Here is a 20703-nt window from a genome sequence, read left to right as displayed (position 1 = left end):
ACTGGTTTGGCTCAGTGGATAGAGCGTCGGCCTGTGGACTGAAGGGTCCCGGGTTCGATTCCGGTTAAGGGCATGTACCTTAGTTGTGGACACATCCCCAGGAGGGGGTGGGCAGGAGGCAGCTGATCGATGTTTCTAATTCTCTATCCCTTTCCCTTCCTCTCTGTAAAAAATCAATAAAATATATTAAAAAAAAAAAAAATTCCAGCTATTGTGCCTAGAATTTCACAAATGTCTTCTCTCTGCGGAAACTTTCACTGCTTGGGGGAAAAAATCCGTGTTTGTTTGTTTGTTTTAACTGTGGGAAATGCAAAAGTAATTCACAAGTTGTTTCTTGACACCACTGTTTCCAAATTGAAAGGCCTGGCACTGAGTTTTGGATCTTGAGATGATGGTCATGGCTGAGCGTGAAGGTAATGAGCGAGCATGACGATTGCATTTTCTGACTTCAGTGTTACATCCTGTAACTATACACAAGGTCCACGTTGTTTTTCCCTACATAGCCCTTGCCCTCTGCTTTCACCCCCCACCTTTTTTTCCCTATTTATTATTATAATTATTAAATCCTATATAATAAAAGGCTAATATGCAAATTGACTGAATGGTGGAATGACTGGTCACTATGATGTGCACTGACCAGGGGGCAGACGCTTAACACAGGAGCTGCCCCCTGGTGGTCAGTGCGCTCCCACAGGGGGAGAGCCACTCAGCCAGAAGCCCTGAGCTCAGCTCATGGCTGGCAGGCGCAAAAGTGGTGGCTGGGGCAGGCCTAAGTTGTCAGTCGGGCATCCCCCTGAGGGCTCCCAGACTGTGAAACCCCTGACCTCAGGCCGGGCTAATGGACCCCCCAAGTGCACGATTTCCATGTACTGGGCCTCTAGTGACATATACTATTGTATTCATTTGGGTGTATAATCTAATGATTTGACATATGTATATATTGCAAAATGATCTCCACAATAGGTCTAGTTAACATCCATCACCACATGGTTACAATTTTTTTTTTGTGGTGAGAATTTTTGAGGTCTCCTTTTTTTTTTCCCTGAAAAAAAAAATAATATGATACGTGATTTTTAAAAGTAGGTTTTATGGTGCAGTTGGCGGTGGCAAATGGTGCTGAGTGGTGATGGAACAGTGATTTTTGGAAATGAACCGTGGAGGGGAAGAGGAGAAAAGCAGATACGTCTGTGCCCTGTGTTTGCATTGGAGCACAGACTCCAGTGGGGGAGGTGTTTGTGCTCTTCCCTCTGCTCCCTGTGGGTGGCCAGGATGGTGGAGAACATGATTTTATTTATCTTAGAGGAGTTGCTGTAATTGTGCCCAGAACTGCTGGCATTTGGGGTTCACACATCGCTGAACTTCTGGTCTGTTGGCATTTGGAGAGTAGGACCCACGGTGTTTCTCACTTAATGGTGAGAAGTTATGTTGCTAGTTCCCAGAATGGCCCAGTCCGTGACCACAGGCAGGCCCCGTTGTTACGGTGGTGTGTCTAGAAATCTTGCCTGGGCTTGACAGCTTAAAAGCCTTTTGTGGGGGGGGGGTTCAGCAAAGAGAAACGGTTAAGAAAATTATGACAACACTAACTCAGGCAATATCCTGCACCCAGTGAAAACGTATACAGAGTCTGCAGCGACATTGAAAACGCTGATGTTATAATGGTTTAAGTGGAGCAAAAAGAAAAGAAATCCCAGAATATAACATTTTGAGTGCAGAATGATCCCAATTACATTACATTTTAAAAATGCACAGTGGAAAGACAAAATGGAAAGATACCAAAATGTTACTGGTAACTATTTCTGGGGTTCATCTTTCTTTGCTTTTATGCACATGTTCTTAATTTTGCTAACTTTACTAAGCATATCTTTTGTAATTAGGAAGGGGAAAAGCTCTTTTTTTCCCCACAGTAAAATAATAATTTCTCATATTTTGGGCACACTCCCCTTTGTAGGTCAGGGGAATTGGCTTGTCCTTTGTGATTCTGGTTTCTCAGGTGGCTCTTATTTGACTGAATTAACACATTACTTTGTGTAAAATAACACCCATTTGACATGAGTACTTGGGTGACCTGGAGGACTTGACAGTTTTAATAGTACCCGGTGAATAATAATTTTGAGAGATGGAGCTGAATTATAAATGATGAGATAGTATGTTCTCTCCCAGTTCGAGTACTGCGTGCTTTATTATCGGGATATAAGAGTGTTGGAACACTTCATTAAGGAGTGGAGTCGGGTTTTGTCAACTTAATGAAACTAGGGCGATCCTGAGAAATTCTGCGGAGCCAGAAATAACTATAAAACGATAATAGTTATGATAATGATTGGTCCTTTACACTGTGCCCCGTGCTTTCTCCTCACTTTCTCCCAACATCTCTAGGAGGTAAGTATTTTTATCCCTAATGCAAACATGAGAAAACTGAAGCCTGAGGCTCAGTAACTTGCTCCCGTTCCAGAGGTTGTCAGTTCGTAATATTTGGGATTTGAATCCATGCTGTTTGTCTTGAGAACTTACTATGTTCATAAAGTTTTCTGGGGATTCTAGTAAATTTCATGCAGGAATTTATATGGAACATCTGTTTTTCTGTGAAATGAACTAAGAGATGGAACCAAATGGTATTTGGACCAGTAAGAACACCTGTCAAAAATAGCACTTTATAGTTTTGGAGTGTTTTCTGTTGGACAGTATCAGAGTGGGCAAAACTGGAATTTCAAATGCTTGTTAGGTATTTAAAAGTAATACCTAATATTTGAAATCTTCAGATCCGTAGAAAACTTTCATTGCTTGAATTTACCATTAGATTTGTGTAGAAAAAAAAAATCGGACTGGGAGTCAGTATAACAGTGACTAAGCCGGGACTCAGACAGGCTCCCTTTTGTAACTGTAACTGAGGCTTCATCATTTATGGCATCTTTGACCTTGGGGAAATTATTTAACCTCATAAACCCTGTATGTCTCATCTGTAAAATGGGATTAATAAAACCACCTTATAGGGTTCACGCAAGGAATAGATGAGGTAATGTTCATCAAGTGCTTGGCATGATGCCTGATGCATGGTAAGAAGCATTCATTGATGGTAGCCATTATTTTTATTACTGGGACTTGGGAAGCACAGAGCCTGGATCCCGATCTGTTGGTAACATTGGCCATGAGCAAGTCACTCCACCCATCTGAATCTTAAGAGTCCAATGGGAATAACAGCACTGCCCTTTTTACATAGAGGTGAGGATGAGATCCGATTATTTATGAAGCAGCTTTTTGGAAAAGTATGAAGGGTTGTACCAATGCGAGAGTTAAAGATGAAGAGAACAGTAGGCAGATCAGAACGGGAAAAATAGTTGACCTGGGTTTAAGTGGTAACTGGAACTTTCCCACAGGAATCCAGTTTGCGGAGAACAAGTTCAGTGAATTATACTCTCGTGGAAAAAAGCTTTAACCCAGAAACCCGGCAGCACTATGTACAGATTCACCTGGCTTGTGCTCTCTCATGGAGAAAGGGCCGGCCAGAACCAGACCCTGTGGGAGGTCCCAGGAGACCGTTGGGCCTTTCTTCCTTATTGCGGACTCTCGGACCGCCCTGGCTGAAGTGTCCCCTTTCACAGAGGGGTGAGGAGAGGAACAAAAAAGCCCATCACTTCAGTCCGGCAAGCTGTGGAAGCACCAAGTGTGAGCTTGTCCGTATCTCTTAGGCCAAGTGCTTATAAAAATTATCTGGGTGCTAAATTGCCATAAACCCTCAGCGAAGTTTTGCTGTGGCAAACCCACATCAAAATTCCTGGCTGTTCTCATCTCCTCCACCAGGCCATCATGGGAATTCTGCCCTGCCATGGGCCCTGTAGCAAACATTTATTTTTATTGTTGACAGTATTACAGAAACCCCACCACTTCCTCCTCTTTAAGAGTCAGGACAAAGAAGGAGAAATTGTATTTTAGATAGGCTGTGCTTACTGACATGGGGTCATGATTCTCACCGTTTTTTTCTGGTGTAGTGCATGCTAAAACCTGGGTGGGAAAGACAATAATTTCTTTGCAATCAGAACCTGATTTGTAGTCGGGGTATAAATCTTTTCAGTGACTTTCTCAGGCCACCATTCAACCTAGATTCCAAAGGAATCACGTTGTCTGCACAGAACAGCGCCAGCCCCGATGGAGTTTAATTTGTCAGCCAGGATTGCTTTTCTAAAGGTGGGCATTTGGAGGCATTGCCTATTAAAACATCTAGTCTTTAGCACTGCCTTGAAAGCAAGCCTGGAGGCTTGAGAGGGGCTACCATCCTTTATCATCATCATCATCATCATAATTGTTATTGTTGTTGTTTTTAAAAGCAATTAATATGGGAATGAGAGGGTTTTGGTTCTAACGTAATATGCTCCGTCGGCCACCCCTCCGTAAAAAGATGATTTAAAAACAGGCAGTGAGCCAGAGAATTTTCAAGGCTAACTTTCTCACGTGCAAGAGAAAAATTATTGCAGTGCCCTTTAGCTAAGTACACTCACTTCAGCCTTTATGGATGGCGGTGGTCACGTGCTCACCTCTTCATGAGGGCGAGAGCCTGAAACAATCACACAGCAGAGCCTCCTGAGACTGGGGGTGGATGGTATCTGACAGTAGGGCACAGGGAGTACCTGTAAGGTTTTTTCTTTCTTTTTTTTTTTTTTTTAAAGGTGAGGCTTTTTGAGGAAGCTATCTTCCTGCCACAAAACTAAAGTGGTCTAACCTCCTTTTCATCTTATCCATCATTGCTCTAGTCTAGCAGAAAGAGAGGGGTGCCGGGCCTGGGTCTTATCAGAGCTGCAGGGTGCTGCAATAGGCAGTTTTGCAGAATTCACACTCCCGATCAGCATTTAAATGGTTATATGCACGGATGAAAAGGAGCAGATAGAATTACGCAAACACGGTGCTTCCCAGTAATTTTTTAGCAAATGTCAAGACACGGAACTAAGTAAGAATTACCTGAAGTGTATTCCCTTTATCCCAAGTATCGGAAAGTCACTGATTTGAAATATGACAGGGTAATTTTATATGTGAAGTATTAGGAGACAAATGAAGAATGTAGAAATGACATGTAATCAGGCATGGAAAGAAATTGGATCTGGCCAGGATAAGAACCAGTATATAATTGCAGTTGTTGGATTTGTGTATTATTTTCTTGGGTGTATAGGGGAGACAGGGAGAGGAGGAGGGAGATGGAGAGGAAGAAGGAGAGGGACAGAGAGGGAGGGAGAGAGAAAGAGAGAGAGGGAAGGGGAGAGAGAGATATATTGAGAGAGAGATTATGTAAGCTGTGAAAGTACTTTTAATGACGTTTGGCCTCTATAAAATGTGGTCTGTACATTGGGCTCAGCCATTCTTGGCTAATACTTCTTACTGTTTTTATAAAGTTTGGAATAAAGTAACCCCTTGTTCCTCATGGCTGCCTGAACTGGGTGAGTAGTCATAACTATAGTCATGCTGGCTTGGTGTCTGGATTTCTTGAAAATTGGTATCTGGATGACGCATCCCTGCTTGGCTTAGCAATCCTCATACAGCCGAGAAGTAGAGAGGTTACAAACTTCAGCCACTTGAGGAAAGCCCAGGTCACCTTAGAAATGCAGTCTCCACCAGGGGGATTACCTTCTGTCAACTTGGCACTCTGACTCCCCTTCCTCCCCTTCATACTTGTCTTTATTTTAAAAAAAAACAACACAAAAAAAACACTGCTCCTTTTATGTCAAATGACATCACCACTGTGTGAAGACCTCCCATCCCCAACTAGAGCTAATTCCTTTCATCAATATTCTCAGAAACATCTTAATAATGATGGCTAATCCTTATTTAGCACTTAATGTGAACCAGTTGTTTAAATAGCTCCAAGCAATAGTTATTTAATCTTTGTATCAACTTTATGGGGCAACTGCTGTAATCATCCCCAGTTTACAGGTGAGATAATTGAGCCTTAGAGAAGTTTAGTAATTTGTCCAGGTTCTCACAGCTAGGCAGAGGCAGAGCTGTGGTCCAAAACCAGGTTTTGTTGATGCTGGAGGTGACATAAATGAACCCTGATATGACCCTTAATCACATTGTTCTCTCCTACTCTCCCTACTCCCATACCTATGTAGGTATATGTCGTTTATGGTCACTTGGTTACACTTTGGTATGATTATGCCTTCCCAAGCCAAAGTGGGATGTTTATTATGGTAAACATGTCATCTTGGTAACTTCCGCAAAAGAATAAGTCTTAAGAATCCTGACTTTCAGACAGATATAAAATCTACTCTTCAAAAATTTTATTTAACTCATTAATAAATGTGGGAATCAAAACCTCAAATTCATCTGGAATAAAAGAATGTTGAAATGAATTTACAAATGGATGCATCCCAGGAGGGGAGGGAGTCAACTGAACCTCCACTGGGCAAAATTCATTTGCATCTATAGATAAGAGTTATTTGCATTGCTTTCACTTACCTGCCAGTTAGTTACAAAGTTGTAACCTAGCCCAAAGGATAAAAATCTATGTCCCTATGGGACCAGATAATGCCCAGAGGGTTCAGCCTTCTATTAAAAGGATGCTTATTCCAAAATCTTAAAATTTCCCCCAATCTTCTGAGAAACTCAATTGCATAGCAAAAGGTAGAAAATCATGGTTTAGTCAGGCTCCATAGCCAAAGTCACAAACTTATTAGGTAACTTTAAGCAAAATTTGAAGAATACAGAAAACACGCACACGCACACACCCTATACGAAGATCTTGATAGGATTAAATGTAATAATACAGGAAAAGCCCATTGCACATAGTAGATGCTGCTAATTATCAGTTATGCTTATTAGTAACAAAGTGACTAACATATATTGTTGCTTAACAACTGTTTATCGAGTGACAAAATCAGGCGTGTACAAACTTTTTCCTATTAAGGTCCAGATAGCAAATTCTTTAGGCTTTGTAGGCTGTATGGATGGAGTCTGTCACAACTCTGAAACTCTGCTGATGTAGCTCAAAAGTAGACATAGATAACATTTAGATGAATGTGTTGTGTTTTCCTTCTAGTCTTTCTTCCTAAAAACATGCATTGGGCCTCTTTTGCCTATGGGCTAGTCTGCTGACCCCCTTCTTCGCTTGCTAGATGGCCACCTTCCTGCTCTATCCTCAGATGGCTGAGACAGAGAGAGACAGAGATCACCTTTCTTGTGCCTCTTTTATGAGGCCACTAATCCCATTTCTAAGGGTTCCACCCTCGTGACCTAATTATCCCCCAAAGACTCCACCTCCAAATACTGTCACATTGGGGATTTGGGCTTCAACATAGGAATTTTAGAGGAAGAGACTAACATTCAGTCATAGCACCAGATCAATGATAAAAATGGGGACAGGATGGAGCTCCAGGAGAACTAATGGTGAAAGATGACATAAATGAACCCTGATATGACCCTTAATCACTTTGTTCTCTCCTACTCTCCCTACTCCCATACCTATGTGCCTCTTTTATGAGGCCACTAATCCCATTTCTAAGGGTTCCACCCTCGTGACCTAATTATCCCCCAAAGACTCCACCTCCAAATACTGTCACATTGGGATTTGGGTGAAAGATGTTGTCATTTATTTTGGACTACTTCTCCAACCCTCATTTACAGTCATACTCATGATAGTTTCTGTTTATCATACCATCATCGGGTTTCTACTGCCTTTCTTCACGTCCTCTCCTTTCTGTTTTCATTTTGACTGGGCTTGGCTTTATCATCATAAGTCTAGAGTTTTGTAGTTAATTTCCAGCCAGCCTCCTTTCCTGTCATGCCCTCCCACTCCATCCCTACCACCCTCACACCCTGCACGAGGCCACAGTGCTTCTCCTAAAAGCCAGTTTTCTTTGTGACTCCCTCCCCACCCTGTGCCTTTCAGTGGATGATGGAGGAGGAGAAGGATGTTTTTCACAGCCTCCAGGGCTGGTTGAGGTCCCACAGTCTGGCTTTCTGTGGTCTGGCCTCAATCCCACCAGCTTTTCAAACCTTCCACTGCTCACTGTCACAGAGACTCTGCCCCAGCCATGCCTCCTTACTCACAAGTCCCCAAATGTGCTAAGCTCTTCCCTCCCCGCTGCTGTTGCCTGATCAGCTCTTCTCTGCTGCTTGATTTTTCTAAGCCCAGTGCCTATTTAAATCCCAATTCAAGTTCCAGCTTCAGGCCACTCTCATGCCTCTCCTTTCTGAGCCTAAGATCCTTTGTCCCAGGCATTTGACATTGACACACTGCCTTGTGTTCTTGCCCATGGTAACATTCCCCGTTTTTCCCAGCTCTCAAAGCAATTCCAGGCATTTCTCCTTTTCCCCAAGCACCTCGCACATCCTTTATTATAACACTTTGCATGTTGTTTCATAAGTCACCTGTTTACCTATCCCAGGGACATCTCTGCCTTGGTTATAGCTGTCTCCCTAGCACCTAGCACAACCTTTGGTCCATAGAAGGTTCTTAATAAGTGCTTGTGAAATGATTAAAAGACTGAGCAGAAACCAGGCGTGCTAATAAGCATTTGTCCAATAGCGAACTGATAAATGAACTGCAGGGTCTCAGAAGGATCCACCCTTGTTGCTTCTTTATCGTCCCAGAGCCTACTGTGGTGCCTGGCACACAAGTAGGTGCTTAAGAAATGGTTGTTGACTGACTGATGGAATGACACATGCAGTACAGTGTCACACGGCTTCTTTTCTCAAATGCAAGGCCAGCCCTCAGATAGGTTAGCCCCGTGGTTGGCAAACCGCGGCTCGCGAGCCACATGCGGCTCTTTGGCCCCTTGAGTGTGGCTCTTCCACAAAATACCACGGCCTGGGCGAGTCTATTTTGAAGAAGTGGTGTTAGAAGAAGTTTAAGTTTAAAAAATTTGGCTCTAAAAGAAATTTCAATCGTTGTACTGTTGATATTTGGCTCTGTTGACTAATGAGTTTGCCGACCACTGGGTTAGCCCATTGACTTGGTTGCTAGGTTAAAGGCTTGGAAACATTTAACCCTGGACAGTACACCTCCATCCAGTGAGATACTTATGCCCCAACAGTATGCCATCTGAGAGGCTTCTGTGGCTCGCACAGTAGCTAACTTGATGGACACCAAAACACCTCAAATGGAACTAGTATAAGGACTGTGAATTCATATTATATGCAGCGCTCAAAGAATTAAATTGTTACCACTTAATATTCATTGAATGTCAGCACTGTACTTTTGTACTAGGAAAAAATAGACGAGACACACTCCGTGCAGTGGGTTTTGTTAGCTGTAATTAGTTGGTGATAGAACAGTGTTGATACAGCAGTTCAGCGGTTAAAGGAAAGCGGTGTCCTTGGTACAAATGTGAATATATTTATGCGGCTCAGCACCATTTCTCTTCCAAGGCATGAGGTCCAAGCTAGGAGAAGTTCACCAGCTCTTAGTTTTAGGAAAAAGAGAGCAGCCCTGTTTCTGAAGAAACTTAGTTAAATCACGTATGTTTTCATTTTGGTTTTATCGTGGTAACTGGAATTCTGGTTCCTTTGTTCTCTTTTACAATAGATATACCTGGACGTTCTGTTTATAGTCCTAAACTGCAGTTCCACATCTTTTGATATGTAGCCTTGCTAATTCTGATTATAATCAGATAGATCCGGACTGCATTTATCTTTGCACTAGAGGCCTGATGCACGAAATTCGTGCAAGGGGCTCGGCCCCCACTGCCGCTGCAGCAGCGGCCTCCTCCTCTGCCTTGGCCCCGCCGACTGTGGCCCTCGCAGCCCTGGCTTCATCTGGAAGGCCGTCCGGTCTAATTAGCATATTACTCTTTTATTATTATAGATTGTCTGGAACACAACATAAAACTGCAAGGGAAAGAACATGTTTTCAGCTACGAAGGAAACTGGATTGTTTCTGAAGTCTTGTACAAGTTAATAGTGTTATAGAAACCATGCAGCTTATCAGTTGGTGATCATTTGGTTCTGTCCCTCTTTTCACACTTGAGGAACAGGCTAGAGGAGGGGAAGTGACTTGCTCAGGGTCACATAGCTAATCGCCGACCAGTGTGGTGAGAGTGCCGGAAGCCCTGGATTCCACATGCTGGGCTGTTTTTAATGAGGGCTTTTCTGTTAACTAGAGTAGTTCTCTGAAGACACCTGTGTTTGGGAACACAGTCAGTCTCAACATCAGCCTTGACATCCTTAAGCACGAATACTTTTTGTCTATCAGTAGTCTAAAAATCAAGTTCAATGTTGCTCACTCCCTTAGTGGAGGTTTTAAGAGATTCCGTTCAACTTTGAGGGGTCAGTTCCCAGACCACTAAAACGTAGAGGTTTTTTTTTGTTTTGTTTTGTTTTTTTACAGTGAATTCTATTCATTTTGAACAGTCTCTGTAGATATTAATGACTATAGGAGTTTAGGCAATTGGTTTGCTGGCATTTTTTAATTTGTATCGTTTTCATTCTCCAAGTGCAGGCATATTTTTAGCTCCCAAAATTAAGTGGGGGGAAAGGGAACTGGAAGTTAGAAAAATTGAGTTCTGGTTCCATAGAGTAGACAAACCTTAAACAGAATTTTAATAGTTACTATTTATTTTAATGTGTGGTTGAAAAATCCAACCAGCTCATATCCAATTCATGACTTCATGATGCCGTTACTTAGGGTAAAACTAAAAAAAAATTGTGCAAAACTGTAAGACACAACAAAATTTAAATAATTGTATACATGAGTAGGGCAAAAACCATGAACAGGAAATTTAAAGACTTGAAACACAGGATTAGATCATCTCGAAGGTCCCTTCCAACCCCCAAAATTCTGTGATTCTACTACTAATTTAAAGCTTAGTATTTGTTTATTCATTGTTTTGCTGGTGGGTTTTGCATATCTTTGTCCTAACAGTATATATAGAATGGGTGCTGTAACATCACGAATAATTTTAGCTTTTCATGCCATCTAAATTTTTTGAGTGAAAAATGAAAGCTTTAATATTACATTGGAAACCTTTTAGAGATAAGGTTAGTGGAGTGTGTACGCAACAACATCAAGATTTTCAAGGGGGATGGTAAATACATTCAGATCACTTTAAAATGCTTTGTACGGGTTCTATTCTATTCTGACACTGAATTATTAGGCTAATTGTGTACACGAGGCTTTTACTGCGCACATGGCCTTAAAAAAGAAACACACGTCATAACAAACCACATGATAACAGCTTTTCTGAAGATCTAGCCATGGGACTTGCAAGGCTGTATGAATTTGTTATTGGAAAACATAACACATATGGGCAGGAGAGGATTCCATAGTGGAAGCAATAATACTGTCATATTATTCTTTATGGGTTAAAAAAAGTCTAATGTGCCAAGGCTGAATAAATGAGAATGGATTATTTATTTGAATATGCAGTGAGCTATGTAAACATTGGACAATCGAGTTTCAAGAGGAAGACTTGCGGCTTGGCACAAAACCTAGAGACTTGATTAGAAAATGGTTTAGCTCAGGCCTCTAGGAAAGTCCGCCCATGTGTCCGGCACTGTCGGCTCTCCGTCGCCTGGACTAGCAATTGTCTTCGAGAAACAGCTCACTGGCCCAGCAATTCCCATGGCCCATGGGAATTCTGACCCTGCAGAGGAAGGGCTTCCGACCAATCGGATTGCACCTGGGACATCACCAGGATTCTGAGGACACATGAAATCCCATCACACAAGGAATGCTGAAGAAATTGTGGCTCCTCAGCTGGAGTAGAGAAGCTGTCAGGGGATTATCATACGTGTCCTCCAATATTTGAAGGACTGTCAAATGGAAAAGGGACTGCATTCTTATTCTCTGTCATTTCAGGCGTAGGGTTAAGAAGGAAGTGACAGTAGAAAATAAATGTGTTTGTTTACCTTGGCTTTTGTGCCCTGAACTGTGCTAGGTGGTGTGTATGTGACTTTAAATTCTCACAAAGTCTGTGTGGTAGCTGTTACTATCTCCTTGTTACAGAAGAAACGGAGGTCAGAGAAATTAAAGGATACTACTATTTTAAAGGAACTGTAAAAATACTACTAACTAGTGAAAAAAGCCTTAACATTTATTGAGTGTCTGCTGTGTGTCAGACCCTGTTCTGCATGCTCTGAATACGTTATCCCTCTTCATCCTCATAGGAGTCTTATGGCATAAGGTACTATTTTTATACCCATTTTAGTGACGAGGAAACCAAGGCGTAGGAGTTAAGCACCTTGCTTGGTGTCATACTGTGGATAAATGTGGAGTGGGATTCAGAGCCACACAGTCTGGCTGTGTAGCTGAACGTGCTCTACCCTTACGTCATTCTGCACCTCCCCTTTCTGAGCACGTGCTGTGTGCCAGACCCAGTGCTTGACAATTTATATCCCCAAAGCAATTTAGCAGGTTAGGCATTATTATTCCCATCCTACAAATGAGAAAAAAAATGAAGACCAAAAGAATGAAATAACTTGTCCAAAGTGAGTAATGCAGCCAAAGTTGTTACTCAGTCCTCGGGCTCCAGGCCAAGTCTCTTTGGACCGTGCTCAGCTTTCTCAGAGGTGCAGACTCTGGATCCAAAAGTTTCTAGCAAGGAGAGCTATCAAAAACCAGAATGGGCTGCCCTGGGGGAGGGGAGAGGGCCCAGGACCTTCCCTTCTCTGGAAACCTTGGAAAGAAAATTTATGGCAGTTAGGTAGGGAGGGGCGAGGGTGTTCAAGCCTTGTATAAAGCATTGAACCCAGTGCCCCCTAAGGTTTTGTCCAGCTCTGGGATTTTATAATGCCGTGTTTTCTTCTCATCTTCCCATGTCATCTTGTTTTCCCCTGGGTGTACTCAGATGTACGTGCAAATCTCATTCTGATATTTGAATCTGGCTCTAGGGGTTAGATTGCCTTGGTAAGAGACTCACTTGCTGGGATATTTGACATGGTGCCTTGGGGGAAATGTTAGGTCATTTGAGAAGTCTGCAGCATAAACAGTAAGCAGTAAAGATGTTAACGAGGAGGGGAAATGTAGCAGGAGGGTCTCACACAATGGGAATAGGTAAACGTTGCAGTGGCCATCAGGCTCCCCCTTACACACGCGTTTACAGTGAAAATGTTTTTTTTAAAAAAATATATTTTATTGATTTTTCACAGAGAGGAAGGGAGAGGGACAAAGAGTTAGAAACATCAATGAGAGAGAAACATTGATCAGCTGCCTCCTGCACCCCCCCCCCCCACCCACCCCACTACTGGGGATGTGCCTGCAACCAAGGTTCATGCCCTTGACCGGAATGGAACCTGGGACCTTTCAGTCCGCAGGCTGATGCTCTATCCACTGAGCCAAACCGGTTAGGGCTGTTTGTCTGCCTTGACTTTTCAAAGTGTTTACCAAATGCCCAACTTGGAAATAGTAGCTTCCCTAGGGTTGTCTCAACTTTAATTATATTCACTGCAACTTGCCTACTCTACTAGGCGTCTTATTTGCAGCTCTGAATGTCTTTGGGTGGAAATGTCTTCCTTCCTATGACCCCCCCAGGTGACATTTGTCATGTTATCCTGCAGCATGGCTGTGACAGGCTGCACTGTCTTGTCTTCTTGTACTTAGTCTTGTGGGTAACAAAGGACATCAGTGTTTCTGGGTCAGGGCATGTATATAAATTCCGTATTTGCGTCTCTAGACCTCCCCCTTCCCCAGTCCGCTACCTAGATCAATCCTCCGTATCTCTCCCAAGTGCCTACAAATTGTTTCTCTTTGATGACATCAAGTTGGTGGTGGTGATGGGTGAGCCTTCTCTGCCACTGTTTCTGTGTACTTCTGACTCATTTTATTTCAGTTCAACAATAACAAGACATTTCTCCCTATTTTCTGCCTTCTGAGGGTTTCCAGGTTACTTACAAAATCCAGTGGATTTTTTTTTCTTCTATTCTTTGGCCTTTATTTCATGTTCAATCTGTTGGATAGTTACTAGTTTCTCTGGAGGAGGTGGTAGCGTGGGGAAGGAAGTTGCAGCCATTCAATAATTGGTGTTCCAATAGTCTTGGAAAGTTATTGCTCAATATAGAGCTCAGCTGGGAAACAAATTAGGTATCACATGATGATTTGCTTCTTTAAATTGAGTAGATTCCTAGAACAGGGGCCTGTTCACAGCGAAGGGTTTGTATCTGTGCTACCTTCTGTGTAATCCATCAAAATGATGACTGTGACATCCCTTAGATGAATTTGGATGGGCTCCTAAAGGATTTTGATGCACTGCTTGTGCCCATAGCTTATCTGAGTTACTGAGGGGAACTGGAAAATAAAGACATACATAATATTGAATTTATTCGTGTGTTTAAAGTCCGGTGGTTAATTTATTTAATTTTCATTCACATGTGGGTGGGCTGAGTAGAAATGTGCCTGGTCCCATTCCAGTGAGCATCCTAACTGTAGGTCGAGGAATAGATATTACCTGTCGCTTTCAGAGGGTGACACAGTCTCCTGCAGCAGGGATCAACCCAATCATTCGTTCTCTGAGTGAACTTCTTTTAGAAGACAGGATATAGTGATAAGATTAGAGCCACTGGGACTGATTGGAATAGTCTCAGTAATGGAAAAGAAGGTACCAAACTTCTTCATACATTTTTAAAAAAATCAACATTGGATACAATCAGGAGGGTTTCCAGGTTACTTACAAAATCCAGTGGATTAGTGCTTTTCTCCATGGTAACAGCATTGTTAATTTCTAACCTTTACGGGGAACATCTATTCGGTTGTTTTGCAGAAAGTAAACTTTCCTTTTGGGTTTCCAGTTAGATCCACTGTGTTAACCAGTTCACAGTTCTTCCCTGTCTCCTTCCTTCTTTCTGTCTTCTTCAAGCTCTTTCTTCTTTCTGACTTTCATTCTTCTCTGTCAAAGATAAAATAAAGCTAAAAGATAAATTGTGAAAGAAATGCAAGACCAACGAGGATGTATACGGATGTCTTTATTCCCCTCACTACAATTGCATTGTTAAAATGGGTTCTTTCTTTTGAAAAAGTGGGAAAAGGAAAGAAAAGTTAAACCAAGCCTGCAGAGCAAGATGAATAGGGATTCTTATGTTGACTTTCCGTGTGTTCTCTGCCGCATGTTAACTGTCAAGGGTAGGGCTATGTTATGAAATATCGGTCCTTACTTAACGTTTCGCACAGTAATCTCTGCTTTGCATGTTTGCTTCTCTCGTGACCTTGTCTTTACAGTTATAACTGCTTCTCTTCACCCATGATCCAAAATAAGTGTGCATTCCTACAGAGAAATTAAAGGAAGCTGTCTGCGTAGAGTTAATATAGTTAAAGCATCCTTAACTCTGCTACCAGCCCCTTAAATAATTAAAACTGTATGCTTGAAGAGCCAGATTTGCATTTCTTTACCAAGTTTATTTAGCACACTTTGTTACACTCAATTAAATGAGAATGTTCTGTTTCATTTTCTTTGCTTCGGGTTGATCATTTTGCCTTTTGATTCTTATGCCCTAGTGTAATTTCACAGTGCTTAGGTCTCTAAAACTATACATATATTAATGCTTATGTGTATCTATAGACACTCATTAAAAGGCTTACTCTTTGTACTGAATGGAATCTCTGCCCAAGGCATTCCAAGCAGCCTCAGGTGTTACTGGGGCTGCAGATAATTCATTGTGGTAAAGAAGGAGCTGACAAAGCTTTTGAACATCCAATGAATGTTGTGTGTTTTCTAAAAGCTCTATTTTGGCATCACCTTCCCTCCCCACAATTTGATTTGAGAATCTCTTAGCAAACACAAGAAGATCCTAAGATTCTTGAAAATACAAATGGTTCTGGAAAGGATATTAAATATTAGTACTATCTAGTATGTCTCTCCACATCTCAGTTGGCAAAGCACGTGCCGTGTTCTTTGTAAATTAGTTCATTGCCTGACTTATGCATGTTTAAGAAGGAATAAATTAGTTATTCATTTCCTAATGAGTAGTGGGATCAATTGGAGCATGTTGAGAGACAATATAGCATAATTTTGCTTCCCCAGTTGGGGTTCAGTATCCCTAACCTTCACCATTAATCACTCTATCAGTTTCTTGGGTTAATTCCACCTCTGCCTGTAAGATATTCGTTTTAATTTTCAAACCAGGTAAGTAAGACTTTTTAAATTTGTTCATTGGGATTGTAGATGGGTGATGCTATCTCCTTTGCACTCAAAAGTGTCCCCTTGTTACAATGGTCCCTTCTGCCTTTGCATCAGTTTGTCTGGGTGCATTCACGGATAACAGTCGGTATGTATGTGTGATGACAATTACGAGGGTTCTAATATATTTAACTGTTACGGGATCTGTTATGTCTACTTTAGGGTCGACCCCATCCCATATGACACTCCAAAACCAGCGGGCCACACGCGGTTTGTCTGCATCTCAGACACACACTCCAGAACAGATGGTATCCAGATGCCTTATGGGGACATCCTTCTCCACACAGGCGATTTCACCGAGCTGGGACTGCCCTCAGAGGTTAAGAAGTTTAATGACTGGTTAGGTAAGGAATGATTGCGTTCTGGCGCCCCCAATTAACCTTTCCCGTCCGAGTGTCACTCACTGTGTCCTAATTGAATTAGAGCACTTGGAAGCCAGCTCAGCCATTTCTCGTATGATATGCCGTGGTGTTTAGCTTTAATCCAATTCTGTTAATTAAAGATGAATTTTTAGATATTTAATTTTACTGTGCATCCTTTCAGAGCCTGGCCTCGGCGGCTCTGGGGCAGAGGGATGGAAAGCTTTGAAACCGATCTCATCTACTCATTCTGTTTTAATGAGGGCATTCATTGGCACACAAGAGACCTAGAATCATATTTTAATTCATTGGCTCTGCAATCTTGCCCAGATATTATGAGCAAAGATGTACAAATGACCTACTAGCAAGAGAATGTTTCTAAGGAGAGAAGGAGCGTGTAAAAGTCTATGAAGGGAAGGTCCTAGCACAGTGTAGCTGAGAGCAGCTTTCTTAAGAGAACCAGAGGGGTGTCTAGGACCCCTGAAAATATAAAATGTCCTGCTGCAAAGCTCCAAAAACCTGGAATATGAAACCTCCCTCTGCACTGTGAAAAGTGTAATGGCAACTTTATGGTTACTTAGAGGCCCCCACCAGTCAGGGTTATCGGAAGCATCTTGACTCCTGGGTTAGGCATTGCCAAATATTAACTTTACAAGGCAATCATGAGGTTGGCTATTCATAGCTAGATTAGATGACAGATCTTTGTAAGAATCCACTTAGGTGCAGGAAAGAAATGCAAGGGTTCTGAGATTTTAAAATATCTGAAGACAGTAAAGAATTATAGAGTACAAAGCAAAAATCACTCTGGAAAAATGATGTCATGAATAAATATGTCAGCTGATAAAAACTATGCAGAAATTCAGGTCGAAATTTTAAAGCAAGGTCAGAGAAATTTTTAAATAATTGAGTAAATATATAAGTTAATGAAAACTATTCATTAAAAATAGTTAAAATATTAAAAAATTAGTAAGTATAACTAATAACATAACTCTTTTGAGTTTTTCTGTGCTCTTGCACATCAATCCACATTTTATATGGTTGACATCAGAGTACATATCTGTTCTTTTACTTTTGGTTATTTTCATTTAATAGTATCCGTAAGATTATAAATGATTTTGCCTAATTTTCGTATTTATCTTTTGTAATAGCAACATGACATGCATATGGCTCTATGCTTTTATTTAATAAAACATCCCTCTAAAATGAACATTGCAATCAATAACAGTTTTTCTTCTGATAGCTAGCACTGAAATGTGCATTTGGTTTGTATATGTCTTTTTACTTCCATTGACTTATTTCTTAAGCTAAAATACAGTATGAGTTAAATTACTAAGTCAAGGATATGAAAATCTCTCTGGTTCTTGTTGTCTGTTGGCATCTTGCTTTCCATGGGGGTTGTAGCTGTGCACTTCATTAACTGAATGAATATACCAATTTTACCACCGTCTTGGCAGCATTGGATATGGGAGCTTTTTTTGTGTGCTGGTTTCATAGGTATTCAATCATCTCCTTAAAACAGCCACATACCTTGATTGTCATTCAGCATAATCTACTTTTTTACAGCTGACTCAGAGGCGTAGAGAAGTTAAGTGACTTTTCTCAAGAGTCTGCTTGTGGCAGAAGCTGGGTCTATAATCCACATCTTTTCACTTCTCTTTTGCCCCTGTAAAATTTGCCTTCAAGTACTATCATCTCTTCATTTTAGGAACTTTTATTTATGAGCTACTAGCAGGCAAAATTATTTTGGGTTGAATTTTTGACATTTTTAAGCTGTTCTGTGACAACTGAACCTCAACACAGAAATGATCTGGCTGTATTGACAACATTGGTTTGTGAAGAAAGGGGATAACACAGTGGGAAGTGTTCACAGAAATATAAGACAAGATAGATCCTGGTTATAATCTTGTTTAGCCACTGACCTTGACCAATGGAGTTAACCTCTCTTTTCCCCTTGGTTTCCCTGTGCAGAACTAAGGATTAATACTACCTGTCTTTCTGGATTGTTGTGCAGATTAATCAGTAAATGAGTGCTGCTAGTAAGTTTTTGTGGGCCATTGATAACTGAATGGGGAATGTGGTGCATGAACCATCAACAGATATTTAAAGGGTAAAAACAAGAATAGGTCAGAGGAATTATTTAGTAGGTTAGAAGAAAACAGTGAGATATTTAATAAGGGAAAGTACTTCATAAATGCAAATGTGCCGTAACTAAGAAAATAAAATGCGGACATCCAGGTGCCTGGTCAGTTCCTTCTCTTCCCTTTTTCTCTCTTATCTTCTGAGGCAGGAGGGCGAGGTCTTAGCTGGGGGTGCAGAATGTAAGGCCAAAGGAAGGGAGCCCGCTGGGATGTGGATAGAGGAGTTGAGATCCCACAGGGAAGGCCCAGAATAGTGCTGTTACCCCGGCAACCTCGTGGTGCTCTGAGGGAGAGATGGTGTGTGATTACACTCTACCCATTGGCTCAATTGGGAACCTCTCTACCTGAAAAAAATACTTCCAGCAACAGCTGCCAGGCAGCTTGGCAGTGTGGAATCAAGGATCAGATCAGTTAGGGCTTATGCCATAATAGGGTATCCAACTCTCAACCAGCATGAGTCCTCAGATCCAGCAGCTACTTAGAGTCTAATGAATCTTTAACTGATTTCCGTCCTTCTACTCTAGTCTAGTCTACCCTGATTTTGGAAACAACCTGACCATCCCTAAGCTCCTTTATTCTCCCAATAGGCTCATCTGTTTCTTCTACAGGCCAGGCACTCCTCTATCCCTACAACATCCCTCTAAGGTTGTGAATGTTATCCCAATTTTATAGATGAGGAACCTGAAGCTCAGTTGGGTTACCTTACCCAAGATCATTTAGAAGATAGGTAGCTCAGAGGAGCTAAAAAATCCACTGAAGTGCACTCGATTAGTAAACCTGGAGTTGTCTTACCCCAAAACATGAGCCCTCTTCCTTTACCTGTCTATGATATGAGTACACTGATGGCAGCAGGGAGGCTCGTAGATCTTAGGCTTGAACTAAAATGCCGTAGCTTCTGGCAGGTTCAGGTGGAAGTGGAGTAGCTGTTCGATCATATTCTGTTATTTGAGAGATGTATTAAAGTCCTGCGTGCCTAGAATCTCACCCTGACCTACCAGCTGCAAGGCCTGAGAATCCCATCATGAGTTCCCTGTTGGTTCAGAGATGATGGGTCCTGGTTAATATGGACATATGTCATCTGGCAGGTGTAGCACATAATGTTATTAATACAAAGTAATTTATGGGCTAAGCTAGCACAGCACAGGGCCATAAGAAGATAGAACTCAAACTAGATACAGCTAAGAGGATGGAAAGATGGTGTAACATATAATGATCAGGAGCAGCTGGGAAGAGCCAGCGTTAAATTCCACACACTTGATAAATTGCTTAATATTCTGAGCTTTGATGTCCTCATTTGTGTAGACTTTGTGATAAAGCTTGTATCATTCTTAACACACCCCTTGGCCTGTGGACATCTTTCAACAAATCTTGTGGAGGGAGACAACAGAGCCAGTGTCAAAAAATCCAAAAGGCAGACACTAGAAGGTTCTGGCACCATGAATTTTAAGATTTAGAGTGGAAGCGGGGACACCAAAAGGTATAAGAATAGAGGTTGGAAAGAAGCCTCCCTCTGAACAATTACACTAACTGGACAGAATGTTAGGACTGTAAGAGGCTTGGAGGTCCCACCTCCAAATTCAATAGAAGGGGAAACTGAGGCAGGAGACATTAAATGAATTGCCCTGGCCAAGTTGGACTAGAGTCCAGCTTGGATAGGGAGGGATTGGGCTATCATGTTTTGTCTGGGTGGTGGGGTCTAATTACTGGACCCCTCCCCACCCGTCAATCACATGTGTCATTTCATGCAGTCCTCACACTAACTTGTTTAGTAAGTATTAGCTTCTAATTTTTTACTTATGAGGAAACTGAAACTTGGTGAAGTTAACTTAACCTCAGGTTACCCAACTGGGAGGTGACCTCCAGATTTGAACTTGGGTCCACCAGACTCCACTTCCCAATTGTGTTCTTCTGTCTTTCTTTATTCTCAGTCAGGAGCCTGGGATCCCTACTGAAGGGACCATCACCTGGGTAAAAAGGTTGTTCTTTGACTAACAGCATCCTTTAACACATATAGGCACAGTTAGGGTCTAAAATGGGTTAATGTCTTCAATATTGCTAATCAGCCCATGGACGCTGCACAAATGAGCCTTAGGAAATTTTATTTGATTGCACATCCGTCTT

At 41.7% G+C, this 20703-nt stretch overlaps 1 protein-coding gene across 3 annotated transcripts in view; it reads left to right on the top strand.

The window, feature by feature from the left end:
* Positions 1-20703, top strand: part of MPPED2 (metallophosphoesterase domain containing 2) — a 173333-nt gene that overhangs the window by 37940 nt on the left and 114690 nt on the right. For 2 of the 3 annotated variants that reach the window (XM_080640796.1, XM_080640797.1), the window contains exon 3: positions 16248-16429. The exons of the other annotated variant lie outside the window; for it this stretch is intronic. In XM_080640796.1, the coding sequence (XP_080496922.1) occupies positions 16248-16429 (182 nt within the window). The remainder of the gene's footprint in view (positions 1-16247; positions 16430-20703) is intronic. 3 annotated transcript variants of the gene reach the window in all.

The sequence above is a fragment of the Plecotus auritus genome (genome assembly GCF_963455305.1).
Source record: "Plecotus auritus genome assembly, chromosome: 9".
NCBI classification, from domain to species: Eukaryota; Metazoa; Chordata; class Mammalia; order Chiroptera; family Vespertilionidae; genus Plecotus; species Plecotus auritus.
This window is presented reverse-complemented; position numbering and strand designations above follow the sequence as displayed.